A 19,734-nucleotide genomic window follows, 5' to 3' on the forward strand; every position below is an offset into this window, starting at 1 on the left:
TTTTCCCAACCTCTCTTTATGCTAAGAGTGTTTAATTCTAAGAGTGTTTTTCCTCTATTGATTATTTCTTGTTTATCCTGTGTATAGCTTCTATATACCTCTTTGTTGGTGTGTTTTCTCCCCCAACAGACTGTTAGCTCCTTGAGGGCAAGGACTGTCTTCTGCCTTTCTTTGAATGCCCAGTGCTTAGCATAGTGCCTGGCACATAACAGATGCTTAATAAATGCTCATTGAATGACTGATTTCCTTTAAGATTCAAGGTCTGTTTTGCAGTCTTGGGGATCAAGTTCAAAGGGCACATGACAATTTCCAGAATTGGTAGCTGCAAGAAACAATTCATTTATCAACACCAGTATCTTCTTGGATAATAGAACGCTGTGGTTCACAGATGCCATCTAACTGTGGAAGACAGACATGTTTAGTTAGGGAAAAGACACAACTTTTGTTACTTAGTTGTGAGTATATGAATATAAATGAATATAAATCTCTCTTTATCCTGCTCTTGTTTATGACATCCTTGAACGTGGGTACTTTAAGTGATTTCTTGTGTGTGCCGATCCTTCTAGAATATGTTTGGGTGGCAGGAGGGGGAAAAAAGAGTTGGAAGCTTGTTCAGACAGTGAACCCAGAGATAAGTGAGCTGCCAGATTGGGGTCTATTCTTGGTATCCTATTAGGGTGTCAGCAGGGACAATGAGTACCAAAAAACGGTGGCTTGGGGATAAAAGCCACAGAAGTGTGGCTGAGTTCCAGCTTCCTTCAGCTTTTATCACAATCTGCATCTTGGAGCTAACATGCTTCCACCTTCCCTAAGCCTAGCCATTCAGGCAGACGCATTGCAAATACAAAGCAAGACATTTTTTAGTAGTGTAGTCCTAGTCATGATGCCTATGATAACGTCTTCTAGAGGAATACCCGAGAATTCGTGTTTTGGTTTTTGTCATCTTTTTCAAGATCTTTAAAATTCTCAGATGCTTCTGTTTCCCCTTAACCTCAATGCCGTCCAGAAATTAGTTCTTTTCCAAGCTGTTTCAATCTATGCTCCGTTGAAAACTGAATTTTATCTCTATCTACAAGGGAAGAGAAAACGAGATAAAAGATTGAAGATCAAAAAATGTAAACCCTGAAGGGGAAGGTAGGAAGTAGAAATGTTAGGATTGAAAGATAAGAGTGCATCAAGGGCATAGGAAATGTCTTAGGAAGTGAAGAAGGGGGGGAAACCCTGCCATAGGATGAAAATGAAATTTAAATTAAAAAAAAAGAGAGAGAAAGTCTGCAGTGTAGAAGCCTAGCATTTAATTACCATAATGCTCTTTTTCAAATGAGTAGAAGGATTGCTGCCGCTCTTTCTCTGTCTCCGCTCACCCTGACTTTGGGCTCTGGCTGCAGGAACAGAGTGAGACCCAAGGGAAGCCAGGGCACTGAATATTCCTATCTGCCTCTTTTCATTGGTGCTTTTCTTAGCAGCTGATTCTCAGGAAGGGAGGCTTTGTCAGAAACATACAACTACCCTCGTGCAGGGTGTAAGCTATGTAAGTCAGTTGTGAGGTCCGAGCAGGATGTTTCTGGGAAGGAAGTGTGCCAGTGAGACCAAACAAAAGCAGAGTTTATTCTCCCCCCAATTTTCTTTTCACTCAGTTCATCACTGGGAATATGGGAACTGGTGCGGGGGGTAGAGGGGGAGGATTGCTATGGGCCCTAACTTTGGAGTTTAGGCCACAGTGCTAAGTTTTTTCAGCAGCAAGCCTTTCCTCCCTACCTAAAATCTTACACCTGCTAGCTCTGGGTCATAAAGTGTGGGGAGGATCAAGGGCCAAGAATCCTGCCCTCCCCCTCTCTCAACCACATATTGCCTTTCAGCCCCCTTGGCTTCCCTAGAGGTCAAGGAAGAGAAGGGAAAAGGAGCTGAAGTGCCAGTCTGTTGAGATTAGCTCTGCTAATGGGTTTAGTAGGGAAGGAGACTGAAGCTGATTGTGAAATGTGATTTTAAAATTCCCTCCAGGTGTGGGAATGGAGGCGTTTGGTGCTTCTTTGCCACCCTCTTCCCCCTTGATCACAAGTTATACTGAGGCCTCGGAGGGTCACAGGCTCATTTGCTGACAGAGAAAAAGTCACAGGGCCATAGTCTTAGAATTAGAATGTACCTCAGAGGCCTCTCCTCCAACCTTCTCTCACTTTACAGGAAGTATAGTGACCTGTCCATAGTCAAACAGCTGGTGTAAAAGTGGAATTTAAAACCAGGACTTGTAATTCTAGAACCCTAGTCCTTGTAATTAGTGATAAGAACACTCAGTCACAAATGACCCAAGGTTTGGTTTCAGGAGAGCTCTTGTGGCGGGAGGTGGGGGGGGGGGTGGTATTAGGAATTCTTGGACTTGGGGGTGAGGAAACCTGGGTGTGAATTCCCACTCTTGACACTTACCAGTTATATGAAAGTCAGTTTCCTTTTCTCAACCTGAGTTTCCTCATCTGTGAAAGGAGGATAATGATACTTTCAGTCTTTTTTTTTTCAGTTGTATCCAACTCTTCGTAACCCCATTTAGGGTTCTCTTGGCAAAGATACCCGAGCGGTTTGCCGTTTCCTTCTCCGGCTCATTTTACAGATGAGGAAACTGAGGCAAAAGAGTTAAGTGACTCGCCCAGGGTCACACAGCTAGTAAGTGTCTGAGGCTGGATTTGAACTCAGGTGGTCCTGACTCCAGGCCTGGCACTCTATTTACCTGCGCCACCTAACTGTCCCTAATGTTACTTGCACCTAGTTATTTACATGTTATCTCCCTCCATTAGGACGTGAGTTCCATGAAAGCAGGGACTGATTTTTCTTTTCTGTATATCCATGCTCAGGGTTAAAACATAAGTACTTAACACATGCTTGTTGACTGACTAGCTGGTGCCCTCACAAAGTTATTGTGAGGTGAAGCATTTTTCCAATGCAGAAACATGATAGAAATTGGGGGTATTATTCCAGAGGCTAGCCCTCTATCCATCCCACTCCCAGACAGTCTGTGAAGGCTGGGGCCCACAGCTTACATTTCATTCCCCAGCAAGCAGCTGCCCTTCATTTGACGGGATGTTTGACATTTATGGTTCCTGCTTCTGGTAATCCTGAAGTCATTATAATTTGGGCAGCAGCTGTTGTGATGGGTTTTTTTCAACATTCCCCCATTGGGGCAACTAATGTAATTTTGTTTCTTAATTGTTATAAATAAGTCTCCAGCTGCCAAAGATTGATAGACTCTACACAAACCAATAGACTAATAATAGGTTTCACTACCCATCCAGGAATGGCATATAGCAGGAGTGGAGAGGCGGTATGAACTCCCTAACTTCCCTTTGGAAATGATTTTACTATTTTCAAAATGGTTCAGAATTCTACTGGATGATGCTTTGCAGATGAAGGGGCCCAGAGACCAGAGGTGGTGTCCAACCCTGAGCTTTAAGTGGCCTGAAAGAAGCACCAGGTGGTAGGGAGCCAGATGAAAAGTCAGGAAATAGGGTTCTAGTCCTAATTCTGATGCCCGTCCTATTGACTTTGCTATGTTTTGGTGAGGATCAAACATGACAAATGACAGGTCTAAAAGCCTTTTGTAAAGTATGAAGCACTGTACAACTGTGAGCTTCGATTCTTATGGCAACTGAGAGCCTATTTATTCCACTTCGGTTTTGATCTAGTAGGCCAGTTAGACCTGATCCTCACTAGCTGCTAGTGCCTCCCCTCTCAAAATTACTCATATTTATTTGGTATATATTTTGCATATAGTTACACATATACATCCCTCAATAGAATGTAAGCTTCTTGAGGGATTGTTTTCACCTGGCACAGTATCTGTAACTGTATGTAGGTTCTTGATAAATGCTTATGAACTAAATAAATAGTTCCAAATTCTCTTTAAAGGAACTGGACAGAGCAATTTAAAAGATGTATGGGTACTGAAGCAGCTAGGTGATGGAGTAGATTGAGCACTGGCCCTGGAGTCAGGAAGACCTGATTTCAAATCCAGCCTCAGACACTTACTAGCTGTGTGACCCTGGGCAAGTCACGGAAGGAAGGAAGGAAGGAAGGAAGGAAGGAAGGAAGGAAGGAAGGAAGGAAGGAAGGAAGGAAGGAAGGAAGGAAGGAAGGAAAAAGAAAGAGAAAGGAAGGGAGAGAGAGAGAAAGAAAGAAAAACAAAGAAAGAAAGAAAGAGAGGGAGGAAGGGAGGTTGATTGCATGAGCACTGTGGGAAGTTGAAGGGGAATGGGAACGATCTTGACTCATGGTTTCATTAATATAGGGAACTCCCAGTAAGGAGAAAATGCCCTTTACCAATGTAGTTCAGCAACTGTGAACACTGCTTGTAGTTTCAGCTAGTCACCTGGGACAGAGAGATCGAATAGTTTTTCCAGGGTTATATGGCCATTATGGGTCAGAAGCAGGACCTGACCAGGAGGCAAGCTCACTTTATCCACTGGGTCAGGCTGTTTCTACTAAATTATACAGATGCGTGAGTCACTAAATACTCAAAGCCTTGTTGTGGCTTGGAAGTGACCCTATGCTCTCAAAGGAAACAGGGGTTCCAGCAGAGCCTTCCAAGCTTCAGAGATTGAGTACAGACCTACTGAAGAGCCAAAGTTGGCCCTAAGGCAATGAAATTTTCAGCTTTGGATACTGTTAAAAACCAACTGCTAGGTTAGAGAGGGATGGAAATCTGAATTGGTGCAGGGATTACCCACAGTGATGAAAAATCACAGATCCTTGAAGCAAGGAAGTAAATACATGAGTGAATATGTGAGAGGCTTGGAGGCAAAGAGTACATCTGTAACTGTTTGGATCACTTTTTTAAAACGTCTTTTCTGTTTTCTCCCCCACCACCCAACCCCAGCAGTTTTTTCGATTCCTTATACTAGACCAGCTGTTATTTCTTCCTTCCTTCCGGTGAAATCCCGGACTTCAGGGGAACATCGGAGGCTAGGATGAAAAGGACTGTCTGCCTCTAAGGTCACAGCATTTGCACTTGGGTTGAAATCGCAAAGGAGAGGGAATGAGGCAAGGATCAGGAGTAAAGGCTTTGGTTTAGACCTCCACAGGGTGGAGCAATAGTCCCAGTGCGGGGAAAAATAATGAAAGGTAAGGCAAACAAACAGATTTGTAGCCACATACAGTGCATTTGAAAATCTTTCTTCGATGTGGAAAAGTTCCTTTGAATACTTGATTTACAGATTCAACACAGCCAGAAGCTGTGGACATTTAGAGCAGTGCAATGAAATTCCCACTTCCAGAACTCCTAAGTTGATAGGTGATTATAGCATATGAACACACACACAGAGTCAAGATAGACCCTGACAGCTTGACACCCTCCCTGCCCCTCCCCCAACTTTTTGCCTTAAGAGATAGGTTTTTAAAAAATTGCAGTGACAAGAGCCCTGCATCTGGAGTCAGAGATCCTGCGTTGGCATCTTGGCTCTGCCACTTGTTAAGTTATATGACCTTGGAAAGGTCACTTAATCTCTCTAGGCCCCAGTTCCATTCCCTGTGAAATGAGGGCATTTGATTTAGATGATTTCTAAGGTCTCTTCCAATCACCTTAAAATGTATGATCCTTTGATCTCTCATTCTGTTTTATAAATTTGACTTTGGGGTAATTATTCTTTAAAGACAAGCTGCCTTTTATTTCCTCACCCCAGCAGGTTTCTGCAGGTTCACAGAAGTATGTTTCTAGCCCAGACAGGCTAGGGTAAAGTTGTAAAGCATTACAGAGTCATAGAATGTTGGAGCTGAAAGGGACTTTTGGGGGGCTGGGGGAGGCCATCTCATCCAGCCCCTTCCATTTTATAGATAATGACATGGAAGGTGGGCAGTCACTTGGCCAAGCCCACAAACCTAGTTAGAAACAAAGCTGGAATCCAGGTCATGTGACTGAATTCAATTCAGTACACATTTAGTAAGTGCCTATGGTGTGCAGAACGTTGAGTTTAAGGAAGACACTGAGCCTGTGGTTATGAAGTTTACAATCCAGTAGGCAGATGCAAGGCATACAAAAATAATGAGAGTGCCAAAGACCTTCGAGAAAAGCTCGCTGTGCATTGTGGAAGGGAAAAGGTCAGAAATCAAGGAAGACTTGCCTTGAAAAAGGTAGCATTTGAGTTGGACTTGAAATGTTAAGTAGTGAAAAGGGGAGGGAGTGGGGAAATTACTAGACATAGAAAACATCATCAGTCAATACGCAAATCCATCTTAACCTTCTCTGCATCAAGGCAGATTCTTCTCTAAATGAATTCTCTTCTCACTCACCATAAAAGCTGTTCTTCACATTCTCTTTCCTCCTCAAGCCTCCCACAACTCTCTTTACAATCCCTGTCTCTTAACTAAGGATAATGTATTTTATTTGATGGAGAAAGTTGTATTCCATATGAGCTTCCTCTTCTCCCTTTGACATCATCTTCTCCTCCCTCCTCCCTTTTCCCCAGTTTCCAACAGAGACTTGGCCTTCTTTCTCCCTCTTTTCCTTGGGATGGCTGCTCCCTCTCCTTTCATGACTGCATCCCAGGTTGGACTATCTTTCCCCAGCCTCCTTGACTTTCTCCTATTTGCTTCAGAATTCCTTTTCCTCTGATACCTCTTCCTTATACACTTATCCCCAGCTCTCCCTAGTCTTTGCCTTCTCTCTCTCCAATGTACTCCCTAGAACCTTCCTTCATTCTTTCTTTAGATTAAATTTTGGGTTTTGCTTTGTAATGAACAAAAATCTGTTTTTTCCTTCTTCCCACACACATCAAAAAAAAAAAAAAGAAAAATCTCTAGGAACAAATATTCATAGTCAAGAAAAACAAATTCCTGCTTTGGTGGTGTTCAGAAGCTATGTCTCATTCTGCACCTTGGGTCTATCATCTTTCTGTTTGGAGTTGAGTAACATACTTCATTACCTATCCTCTGGAATCATGGTTGGTCATTGAGTTCTTCAGGGCTTTCAAAGTTGTTTACTTTTTCAGGGTTGTTGTTATTGTATAAGTTGGTTCTGCACATTTTCCTCTGCATCAGTTCATGCACATCTTCCCAGGTTTCATTGAAACCATCCCTTTCATCATTTCTTTTAGCAAAATGATATTCTACCACATTACCATTCCCTAGTTGATGGATACCTAACCTTGTTCTCTGGGATCCCTTTCAGGTATGGATCCTGTGATCTTGTGAATATGAAACTGCATTTGTAACTAGAAACAAAAATTCAGATAGCAGTTGTACAAATAAATTAGTGCTGTTAGACAACTATGCAGTTGGAATCTGAGATCTGAATTGAAGTTACTATTAAAGAAATTGACATAAAGGAAGTACCAAAGGAGCTATATATCCAGCCCCAAGGTGCCCTTTTCCTAAGGGTTTAAATTCCCATTTTGAGATCCAATGTGGACGGGCATGTTCCTGCTTTTGTCACAGTTTTTGACCTTTCGTAAGTTGGCACAATACAAGACATAATGGATACCAGCAGTAAGAAGTGAGTGAACTCAGGAGGATGTGTCAAACATTGTATTAGGAAGCTGTGTGTGAACAGGATTTTGGGGGGAGGCGCTCCCTCTTTTATTCTCATGGCTATTTCTATTCCATGAGCTGGCATGAGTTTGCCCCACAACCAATCATCCTGATAAAGCACCCTGAGCTGCCTGACATGTCTGATGACATGCTTGGCAAGGATCTTTCACTTTCCAAAATAATAGTGAACACTGAGTAAATGATAGGCCAGAGGGTGAGCAGGAATAGAAACCTGGCTGACCTCTCATTCCTTTGAGACTACTGGGCTCTAATTTTTGTCCTAGGGGTTCACTCTACATCCTGCCTGTCTGGGGCATAACTCACAACCCGATTGTTGGAAGGCAGCCCACCCCCCAAATAGCAGCTGGCTTTTACACCCTCTGCAGCAATGCAGAGATCAGCCCAGGCAGTGGGAGCCCAGGAAAAGGCATTGCTAAATGGGAGGGCACTAGATTGGAGCTCAAGGGACCGAGGTTCAGATTTCAGCTCTTCTACATGCTCCCTGAAGTAAGTGGACAAATCACTCAACTTTTCTGGGCCTTGGTTTCCTCATCTTTAAGGTGAATGGAATTAGACTGGAGGACTGGAAGTCCCTTCCTACCCTAAATCTTGATTTTCTGATCACAAGCATGAAGTAGAACTATGGTCCTTGTTACAGTGGGCCCTGGATTAAGCAATATCACCTGAGATTGATTTAATACAAACACAGGACTTCCAAACTCTCCATCCATCAACCCCATTTCATTGGTAACATCTGTTGGACTCAAAATGAGATGATGTATGCAGAATGCTTTCCAGACCTCAAATCACTATATTACTGCCAGCTGTAATTATTTTTAGTGGGGGGGGGGGGGGAGGTTAAATACAACATTATTGACATTATTACAATAATTGACACATAGCCCTCCCTACCCCCAATTAGAGGTTAGTACTTCCCAATCTGCATTAGATGTAGATCTAGTCCAGTATACACCAAACCCACAAAGGAGCCATAACAACTTACATAGATGTTACATCGAGGTTTACAAAATACTTTCCCTAAAACAAATCTCTGAGAATCAGCTAGGAGAACAGTATGGCATAGTGAGCCCTAGATTTGGAGGCAGCAAGCCTGGGTTCAAATCTTGAACCTACCATTCGCCATCTCTGAGACCATGGGCAAATTCTCTGCATCCACATTTCCTCAACTAGACCATGAAGAATTTGCACTAGATGATTTGTTAGGGCCCTTTTAGCTTGAAAAGATATGGTGGAGGTAGAACAAGTATAGCCCCAGGGCCTCACCTTCAAGTGTGCTCCACCCCTAGTAGTTAGTCTGGGTCAAATGAGCTCCCACTATAATTCTTTTACCAAACCAACTGGAAGACATATTAGTTCAAACAAAAATATATTAAAGAAAACACATACCAGAATAAGCTTCTAAGGAAATTCCCCCATACACAGATAAAGAAGCACATTTTCCATGGATTCCAACTCATTGAAAAGAAAAGGGAATGAGTGACACCAAGGCAACATGCATTTTTTTTTTAATAGGGCTGTGTCCCAACTGGAATCTGCTTCCATCAATAACCCCACTGCTTCCTCTACAGATAAGCTCATGTCACCCAACTGTTGCAACAATTCGGCTAGCAGCTGCTGTGGGGAGTATAAAATCAACAACAACCAGCTCACAGAACGCTGCAAAAGCCCAGGTTCTTTTGATCTGCTTTACTAAGGAAAGCAAGGTTAAGGAGTTAACACGTTTCCTTTAATCCAGCATACAAATATCACTCACTTAGTTCAGGGGAAAAGTCCAGCACCCTGAACTTCAGAGCAAATACAAATACAAAGATACATTAAAAACAGACCAAATCACAACTCATAGTTACCAAAAAGCGTCAACATTTGAGTTCATGAGCCAGGGAGCTCAACAACGGCTGGCCCAGAGTCACACGCCACTCCTCCTGTGGATCAGAGCTCTGAGAGAGAGAAAGCCAATCCCTGGTTTTATATCTTTTTGAGGGTCAAGGGTGAGTCACACATGCGACTCACCCAAGTGACCAAAAATCATCACAAGGAGGCATCTTAAACCCACATGGTCTAAAAGCCTCTGATGTCCCAAACATGCCACTCAAACCCATGTAAACTAGGCCCTCCCCTGAGGCAAGGAGGTCACCAAGGACTCCCAATCTAATCAAGGAAACAAAGGCCAAACTCTTCAAGGGCCCTTGGTTGAACTGAGTGCTAAGAGCCCATTTTGATTGCCAACACACCAACTAATCAGGTGATGCATTAAGCCAGAAGTCTTCACCTTTTTTGAGCCATGAACTCCTTTGACAGTCTGGAGAAGCCTATGGACCCTTTCTCAGAGTAACGGTTTTTTAAATGCATAAAATAAAATACAAAAGATTACAAATGGAACCAATTAAATTGGAAGATGTAATTCTTTTCCCCATACAAGTTCATGGAACCCCTGAAATCTATCACCAGGTTAAGAAGCACTGGTAGAGGCTGCTAGGCTGTTTTGATAGGTTGTTCTTTCTCCTGCTCTGGATATCTGCACCCAGACTGTTCTCTGATACCATTTGCTAGTGTTTTGAGGTTGGACAACCATTCTGCTGCTTTCTGCTGTCATGTGGCCTTTTCTCTTTCTGTAAGAAAGGGGTTTCAGCTATTTTAGCACATAGCCTCATGTACTCTCTATTTGGATGTATATATGTGATATAAACCCCAAAGCCACAGCCAACCATCAAAGGCCTTCTTACATTAAATAACTCTCTGGTTTTTCCTGAGCTGCCATTCCATAACTTAGAGTAAGAAAATTCTTTTCAATTCTTTGCCCCTCCTGTAATGTTGGTGATGGTCAGTGCAAATTATCAAGGGAGCTGTAATGACAAGGTTCGAGTGGGGCTGGTGATCTCTGTTTGATTTTTTTCTTCACACCAGTACCCAAGAACTAGGGGTCTGGTTCTCTTATGTATTCCAGTGATTGGGGAATATAAAATCTTATCAAACTCAAATATGTTAATAGTGACATTTCTCAGAGTATTTGCATTTAGAAAGAGTATAGAGATGAAAAGTAATTTATCATATTTAAGCGTTTGTTAAGTGCCTACAATGTAATACAAGTACAGGATACAGGTCTAGTCATAAAAATACAGAAGTGATGTAATCTCTGGCCTCACAAAGCTTACATTCTAACAGATGGATACAAAATGTTCACATATAAGTAAATGCAGAATACGTATAAAATGGTGTTTGGAAATGGATTCTAAGGCCTAGATCAATCAGGAAAGACCCCAAAAAGGAGGTGGCATGTGAGCTAATTGTTGTAGGTAACTAATGATTCCAAAAGGGAGAAGTGACAAAGATGAGAATCCCAGGCACGGAGGACAGCCTGTTCAAAGAAATGGAGGAGGCAGATGGAATGCATCTATGAATGTATAAGTATGTTAGTTTGCTTGGACCATGGAGTATGTGAAAGGAAATGATATGTGATCAGCCTGGAGCCAAATGGTGAAGCCCTTTTAAATGCCACAGAGAGATCTGGAAATGATTGAGGGAAAATCTGTTGACTCGTGGAGCTTGATGGGGGGGGGGGCGCACGCGGGTAAAGAGTCAAGAGACCTGAGTTCAAGTCCCAACTCCAGCACTTAATAGCTATGTAATGATATACACGTTATTTTTATTCGTCTGCTTCCTCATCTGTAAAATGGAGATGATACTACTCATACCATTATTTATTCCACTGAGCTGTTGTAAAGAGAATATTTTATAAATCACACAATTATTATAAATATGAACTGTTATCATTCCTGAGACATTGTCTGTTTCACCCATATTTAAGGGTCTTGGCATCTTAGATTCAGACATGGAAGGGATTTAGGTGATCCCTTAACACAACCTATTCATTTTACAAATAAGGAAATGGAAGCCCAGACAGGCAACAACCCCAGGGTAATACTCATAGTCTAAGTGTGAGAAGAGATCTTGTGTAGCCTAATCACTTTACAAATGAGGAAACTGGGCCCTGATGGGACAGCAGAGCCGAGCTTTGAAGGCAAGCCCTGTAATTGGAAGTGCATTGCTTCACCACACTGGCAGGATGAGACTGCCTCCCCCCTCCCCCAGCTTTGAAAAGTTCTGAGTCACTAGAGATTTCCCTTCTTTACTTTTTATAATAAATAACGATAAACTAGCATTTACATAGCATTTTAAGGTTTGCCAAAAGCTTTCTCCTGGATCCGGTGACACTAGCCTCCTCGGTATTCTTTAAATAAGACGCGCCATCTCTCTATTCCAGGTGTTTTCACTAGCTGTCCTCCATCCCTGAATGGTCTCCCTCCTCGTCTCTGCCTCTTAGCTTCCCCGGCTTTCTTCAAGTCACCGCTGAAATCCTACCTTCTACAGGAAGCCTTTCCCAATTCCTCTTATTCTAATACCTTCCCTCTGTTGATTATTTCCTATTTATCCTGTATATGGCTTTTCAATATACAATTCTTTGCATGTATTCTTCCCCCATTAAGCTATGACTTCCTCAAGGATAGGGACTATCTTTTGCCTCTTTTTGGCTCCCCAGAGCTTAGCACGTGCCTGACACATAGAAGGCACTTAACGTCTATTAACTGCCTGACATATGTTAATTCATCTGATCCTCACAATAGTGAAGTAGGCGCTATTTTTATCAACCCCTTTTTATAGATGAAGAAACTAATGCACAGAAATGTTAAATAACTTACCCAGGATCACACAAAATTCAAACTCGGGATTTCCTGGCTCCCTGTCCACTGATCTACTTAGCTCCCCTCTTTCCTTGGTACTTCCTGAATGAACAACATCGTGGTGTCCTAGTTCCATTGCCAGCAGCAACAATCATAAGAGGGAAAAGTTAAGAGAGCTGCCAGTGATGGTTGACTCTGCAGTGCCTGAGGTGCCCACTGTCTGAATTAGAAGATTCTCTTTTAAGGAAACTTCCCCCTGTGAAGTAGTTGACCTCTTGCTATCTCCATTTTGTTACCGACACTGGGAGCATGTTTACTATGATAGAATAGTTTCCATGCTGGGTAGAACTTTGGGGAATTGTACCTTGGACCAAGTTTGTTTTATCTGTAGCCAGGGGTGGGCTGGAGTCAGTGAGAACCAGCTTGCACATGGGATCCTTTTTATACCTAGGAAATCTGCAAATGCTACAAATTAGGGCTTGATTTATTATTGTGTTTGTAAAAAGGTCATGGAGAAAAAGTCGTTAATGTTTGAAGCTTGTCTCTCGTACAATTTTTTTTGAAAGCCAGATGTTAAATATTTACCAGCACACCGCTGCCTAGAACAACAACAAAGGCTTGTCACATGTTAGCTATGATGATGATGATGATGATGAGGAGGAGGAGGAGGAGGAGGAGGAGGATGATCCCCAAGTGTGTTTGCCAATACTTCCAGCCTGATGAGCTTCCCATGCAATACCCCTTAGGCCTTATATTCAATTCATCCCCTTCAGCAAATGACAGTCAGAAAGTTAGTTGCTCCTCCTACTAAACCACATTCCTTATCATTTTAATGATTTGGTCAGACTGCCATTTCCCATCCTCTTTTGTCTTCACCCTGCATTCACTATTCGCCAGTTGTACCAATCACTTGTACCAATGCTTTCCATTTCCTTAGCATTGGTGCTAACATCTAACATCTATGATGTAAATGAGTCTATTCTTTCCTACTCTGAAGCCTGAATGTATTACCCATATACAGACAGAAAGCAGGATGTGCCTGGACTCTGTGCCATAGAACAGGACCCAGAAGTGCCACAGCCAATTTGGCTTTTCCTAATTGATTACTTTTTTTTTTTTTTTGCTACTTTCAGGTATGATCATACTTTACTTCTCTGCCTAGGCACAGTGAAAGAGAGAACTATGGGAGAACACATTCTTTTTCTTCTTAACCCCATTTGCTGTTGGTTTGCCAATACCATCAAATTGACCATTCCCCAATGGAACCTGCTGGGGACATAACCTGAGACTAAGTGGGATGGGGATTTAGCAAAAGTAGGGGGGGAAATGTTCATATATATTTGTTGTTTCTGTGTTTGCAGAGTTCGTCTAGTAGAAAGAGGATCTCCCCACAGTTTGCCCCTCATGGAATCAGGAAAAGTAAGTATTCAAAAAGGACATTGTAACACAATAGCAAGTTAGAGGGTGTGTACCCAAAAAGGTAATGTCACTAAATGCTGAATACCTTTGCAAGTGGAGACTCTGACCCATGAAATCTCATGTAATAATTACAATGATAATTGATAATTAGAAGAGCCACTGTTAGTCCAGCCCTTTCAGGTTCCCCTTGCCCTAGTGGCTACACAACAATACAAACTACTACTTGTCCACTAGATACTGAACCATGAACATCTAATCTACTCTGATGAGGTCAGAGTGATTTGTTCTGGCTTCATCACCTCAGACCTCTATCAAGTGGGAAGTATTCCAGAAGGTTCTGTGTTCTGTACCGAAAGATCTTCTCACCTGTCTCTGTTCTTTCATTTTGAATTAACTGAAACTTAGCATCTTGCGTCCTGAGACTTTGCTTTCTTCCTCTCAAACGTCGCATCATTTGAGCTTTTTCTAATCAACAATGTTATGCACCAGCATCTCTTGCTTTAAATATGCTCTCCCACAAAAGTTGGTTTGGTAGCAACTCTGCATTAGAAGAATCCCTCAATAAAGTGAGTAGACAAGTTGATAAAAAGGCAGGGGAAAAGGGAGAATGCAGCTAGTTGTTGGTGCAGTGGATAGAGCACCAGACCTAGAGTTTAGAAGACCTGAGTTTCAATCGCATTTCAGACACTTCAATGTTGTGTGTAACTCTAGGCAAGTCCCTGTTTTCACAACTGAAAAAGGAGATACTAATAACGCCTCTCTCACAGGGTTATTATAAAGATCCATTGAGGTAATACAGGTGAAGGCCAACCTACTAGCCATTCTTATTTTGAGTATTCAATAAATATAGCAGATAGGGTACCAGACTTGGAGTCAAAGGACCTGGTCCTGCCACTTATTCTTTGGATGAGTCTGAAGAAGTTAATCAATTTCTTTTATGCTCCGGTCCTTCATCTGTATGATGGAGTTGAATTAGATAACCTCTAAGGTCTGTCACTTTAAATTTGTGATATTGTTATTGTGAAATCCTGTTTGTGACAATGGGCAAGTCATTTAACCTCTGATGCTCACTTTCCTTATCTGTGAAATGGGCATAATTATACCTACATCTATAGGGTTGTTACCCTTGGTGCTTTAATATTAATGTTATCATTAATATTATTATGTGCATGGCACTGGGGTAAATGCTGAAGAGCATATAAGGAAGAAAAACAATCTCTACTTGAAGGAACTTTCTAGAAGGATAAATAATAGCTAACATTAGGTATGCAGAGTATTTCCTATATAGTCTCTCATGTGATCTTCACAGTACCCCTGTGAGATAGATGTTATTGTTATTATTATCATTTTATAATTAAGGAATTATATATAGAATATATTTAATATAATTAAGGAGTAAAGAAGGAGGTTAAGTGACTTATCCATAGTCATGCAGCTAGTAGGTATCTGAGGCCACTCTTGAACTCAGGTCTTCCAGACTCCAAGTCCAACCCACTGCTTCTAAAGCAGAGGTTCTTAAACTTTTTTTTGTATCATGGACCCTCTGTCAGTCTGATGAAGCCCATGAACCCCTTCTCAAAATCATATTTTTAAGTGCATAAAATAAATTATGTAGTAATTACAAAAATATATTGAAATACGGTAATGAAAATTTTTTTTTATAAAAACAAATCCATGGCCCCTCTGTTCTAGTGAGATGGGTACACAAATAACTATGATATAAATTAAAGCGTGGCAAATGTACAGAAAAGGTCAGAGTCAAACATGTGATTTAGGGAAGGACAAAACACTTCTGACTAGAGGTAGTAAACTTCAGAATGTTAAGGCATAGCAGATACAAGTACTAACCCTAATGGGAATTATGTCCCTATTTCATAGACATTCCTTGCACTTCAATCAGTCAATCAATAAGAATTCATTAAGTACTTACTATGTGCCAGGCACTGTGCTAAGTATTGGGGATGCAGAAGAGGCAAAAGACAGTTCCTTCCCTTGAGGAGTCTACAATTTAATGGGGAAGACAACATGCAAAGAAATAAATACAAACAAGCTATACATAGGATAAGTAGGATGTAATTAACAGAGAGAAGGCACTAGAATTAAGAGGGGGTGGGAAAAGCTTCCAGTAAAGATGGGACTTTTGTTGGGACTTAAAAGGAAGCCAAGGAGGTCAGTAGTCAGAGTGGAGGAGGGAGAGCACACCACGCATGGAGGACAGTGAGAGAGAGAAAGCCCAGAGCTAAGAGATGGAGAGGCTTGTTTGTAGAACAGCCAGGAGGCCAGTATCGCTGGATCTAAGAGTACATTTCAGGGAGTGAAGCATAAGAAAACTGAAAACAGAAGAGAGGGCTAGGTTATGGAGGGCTCTGAATGCCAAACAGCACATTTTGTGTTTGATCCTGGAGACAACAGGAAATCATTAGACTTACTGAGTCAGCATTGGGGGTAGAGGGTCACATGCACTTTAGCGGCTGAGTGAAGAATGGATTGGAGTGGGAAGAGACTTGAGGTGGGCAGACCCATCAGCAGCCTATTGCAATAATTCAGGCATGACAAAGGTGAAGTTGACAGACTTCATGTCCGACAGATTTGGATAGGAGAGGTGAGAGAGAGCGAGGAGTTGGGGGAATGACTCATGGGTTTCAAGCCATGTGTTGCCCTCCATAGTAATAGAGAAGGAAAGAAATATAATAAGTTCTACTTCAGACATGTCAAGTTTAAGATGGCTACTGGGCATCCAGTTGGATATGCAAGGTTGGAGGTCAGCAGAAAGGTTGGGGCAGGATAGGTAGATTTGAAGATCATGGGCATAGAAATAGTAATCAAACCCATAGGACTTTAGAGAGATGATAAGATCACCAAGAGAAGTCATATAGAGGGAAAAGAGAAGAGGGCTCAGCACAGAACCCTGTGTGTGGTGTCCCTAGAAACTTTAGAGAACAGAGTATCCAAGAGGAGAGCTAGCGATCAATGGCATCACAGGCTGCAGAGAGGACAAGGAGAGTAAGGCTTGGGAAGAGGCCTTTGGATTTGGCAGATAAGAGATCAGTGCTAACTTTGGAGAGAAGAGTTACAGTGTAATGCTAAGGTCAGATTCCTCTTCTGGTCATTCAGAGACAATTACCACACACACACACACACACACACACACACACACACACACACAGTACAGCTAAGGAGATCTTAGTGATCACTTAATGCAGCTCAATTATTTTATGGATGAGGCAACTGAGATCCACACAGGTTAAGTGTACAAGTGTACATTTGCCCAAATACACTCAAGGATTAAACCAAGGACCTGGGATAATGGGTTTTAGTCGGCAAATGATCTTCTTTTAAGACCTGCAGTTACATAAAATGAATGAGCAGCATGGTATAGTGAACAGAACACAAAATATGGAGTCTGAAGACTTGGAGTCCTGGATCCAATAATTATTAACTTTCATAACTATGAACAAGTTATTTTTACCCTTTGAATCGGTTTCCTCGTGTGTTAAATGGGGATCATGACATTGATCCTGCCTACTTCTCAAGGCTGAGGAAAATGCTTTGCAGACTATAAAACTGCATAGAAACGTGTGCAATTATTAATTATCATTACAGAATTTTTGATTATCAGTTTGGCATTTTGTATAACAAGATCATGTGAAATGAGGGTTGCCTATTTATTCATTTACTGAAATTGAAACATTTTAGAGTATATTTTTTTAAAGGTAATGTATTTCTTATGCATCATGAGAAATGTATTGCGTAGTTCTAGACTCGGGCTCATCAACTTTCAAAAAGGAAAGAAACTACCCTTAAAAAGGATAGCTCTAAGAATATGCATATCTAGCATCAGTGTAGGAATAAATGTGTTTTCTTGTTTGTATCCTTTACCTATTTGCATGCCCGCCTTCCTCTCCTCTCCTTCCCTTCTTTCCCCCCTTCTTTCCTTCCTTCCCTTCACCTGGATTTTGCTTCTGTCTCTCAATAGATCCTCCCTGGAGTCCGTATCATAATTGCAAATCCAGAAACAAAAGGACCGTTGGGAGACTCTCATCTAGGGGAGGTAAGTAATAGAATTTGTCTTTTTCAAGGCCTTCCCTCTAAGACTAATTTTTCCTTTTCAGACACACATATTCTATTCTCCTTGTATCCAGGGAGGACCTTTTCACACATGCATTTGATCTCTAATTGGATCCTCATGAATGAATGAGAGACTGAGCCAACAAATAGCCCCCAAAGGAAATGGAGCTTGGGAAAAGAACTACAAAGTCTGATTTGATCAGATCGGGAATACTTGACAGAAAAATCTGTTAAGCTACATATAAGTCTGAAACAGAGTCACATCTCTTCCTTAGAATAACAAAATGTCAGTTTCTTAAGGGGGTGCCATGAGATGCTTTATGTGAATCAGTAATGATTTAAACACACCTTTGGCTATAATAATGCACAGGAACTGAAGGGGTGTGTCTGTGAGAATCTCTTTACTCCTCACCTCCCTAGACACATTCTCCTCCCTCTTGATTCTCATATGTCTGCTGCCCTTGCTGGAAACTCCTCATATGCAAAAGAGATATAGGAAGGTGACTGAAAATAATGATGCTGCAATTTAGAACTGAGACACAGTTTAGCACTTAGGAAATAATGACCAGTGTACTAATTAGAATGCAAATGATATCATTTCTTATTTCAGGTCATAAAATAAATGTCCTTTAAAATGTGCAGTTTATACTGGAGGATAAAATCTAGTATTTATAATTTATTTGGGGAAACTAGCCATGAGGGAGATAAACCTTAAACATCTTACTTAATCCGGTTTTTTTTTCTCTCGGAATAACTCTCTAATTTGTGATCAGATGTCATTTCCTAAGCTCCTTTTCCTCAAGGAGCTTTTATTGGCTCTGTTCCTTATTCATATGTGAAGATCTCTACAGAGTTTATAGAACTGCCCATGTATTTGAATTCAGGTCACAGGAAGGTCTTAAGAAAAATGCGTAGGTAACTTTCAGTGCCTACCACAGAACACCACAGTGTTGTGCATGACCACTGCTTGGAGTTTGGATGCATAAATGTGCAGTGCCAGGAGCCAGAAAATGTTGGCATGGTTTGTATCTTGAGAAGCAGAGTAATGAAATGGACAAAGCACTGAGCCTGGAATCTGGAAGATGTGGGTCCCATTCCTGCCTTGGAAACTTGCTAACTGTGACCCTGGGCAAAGTACTTCTTTCTAGGCTTCATTTCCTCACCTATAAAAATGAGGATGTTGGAATAGATGACCTCTCAGGTCTATTCCAACTCTTGAACTATGATCCTACTCTGCTCTCCTTCCCCACTTACAAAGTAGATGCATATTCTTGGTTAAAGAGGCAAGCCAGTTTGTCACCTTGCTCCAGCTGGGGTTCATTCTTGGGGTTCTTGGAATAACCAGTTATCAATCAACCGGCTGTATTAAGCACCTACTAATCTAGCTATATGCTGGAAGGATATCAAGACGCAAACACCCCTTGACTTAAAGAGGTAACATTCTATAGGGAGAGATAATATGTATGCATATACAAAAAAGAAGTAGAAAAAAGGATCCTCTTGAAAGTGGCAGTGTGATAAACAGGAAGTCCTTGGTTACCCTTCCCTCTAATACCTTAGTAGATCCTCCAGCAGCAAGAGCCCGGGATTCTTCCTGACCCCTACATCTGATTTCTCTAGGGTCCTGGGAAGATTGGGGATGCTTACCTAGCCCTGAGTCAGTCTCTTTTGGATACCACATACTGAGAAACTTGGGTATAGAATGTTAGAGTGGTAGGAGTAGGATGGTCTATTAGGCCATCCAGAGTTTTTATACTCCTTGAGACCATTCGTAACTCAGTAACTACGTCAAGAATTGGTTTCTACTTGCAGAATGATACACTTACCAGCCACAAGTGCTACAGAAGTTAATTAAGTAAGGGATCTGAATACAGTGAAAATCTAACTTTGGTAAAACAAAATTAGCAATCACACCAGGATACCTTGGAATATGCTTTTGTCCACTTGTATTTTCTTAAACTCCCATGGGGAGGGACCTTTGGGGGAGAGTTAGCCGATAAGATGAACGATACTTTTATTGCAGGAAGCTTTACATATTATA

The 19,734-nt window shown here is 41.5% G+C and overlaps 1 protein-coding gene across 1 annotated transcript in view; it reads left to right on the forward strand.

Annotated features, from left to right (window-relative positions):
• Positions 1 to 19,734, forward strand: part of DIP2C (disco interacting protein 2 homolog C) — a 592,611-nt gene that overhangs the window by 560,339 nt on the left and 12,538 nt on the right. The window contains exons 34-35 of the mRNA XM_036759139.1: positions 13,568 to 13,625; positions 17,602 to 17,676. Of these exons, the coding sequence (XP_036615034.1) occupies positions 13,568 to 13,625; positions 17,602 to 17,676 (133 nt within the window). The remainder of the gene's footprint in view (positions 1 to 13,567; positions 13,626 to 17,601; positions 17,677 to 19,734) is intronic.

The sequence above is a fragment of the Trichosurus vulpecula genome, chromosome 5, assembly GCF_011100635.1.
Source record: "Trichosurus vulpecula isolate mTriVul1 chromosome 5, mTriVul1.pri, whole genome shotgun sequence".
Taxonomy (NCBI): Eukaryota; Metazoa; Chordata; class Mammalia; order Diprotodontia; family Phalangeridae; genus Trichosurus; species Trichosurus vulpecula.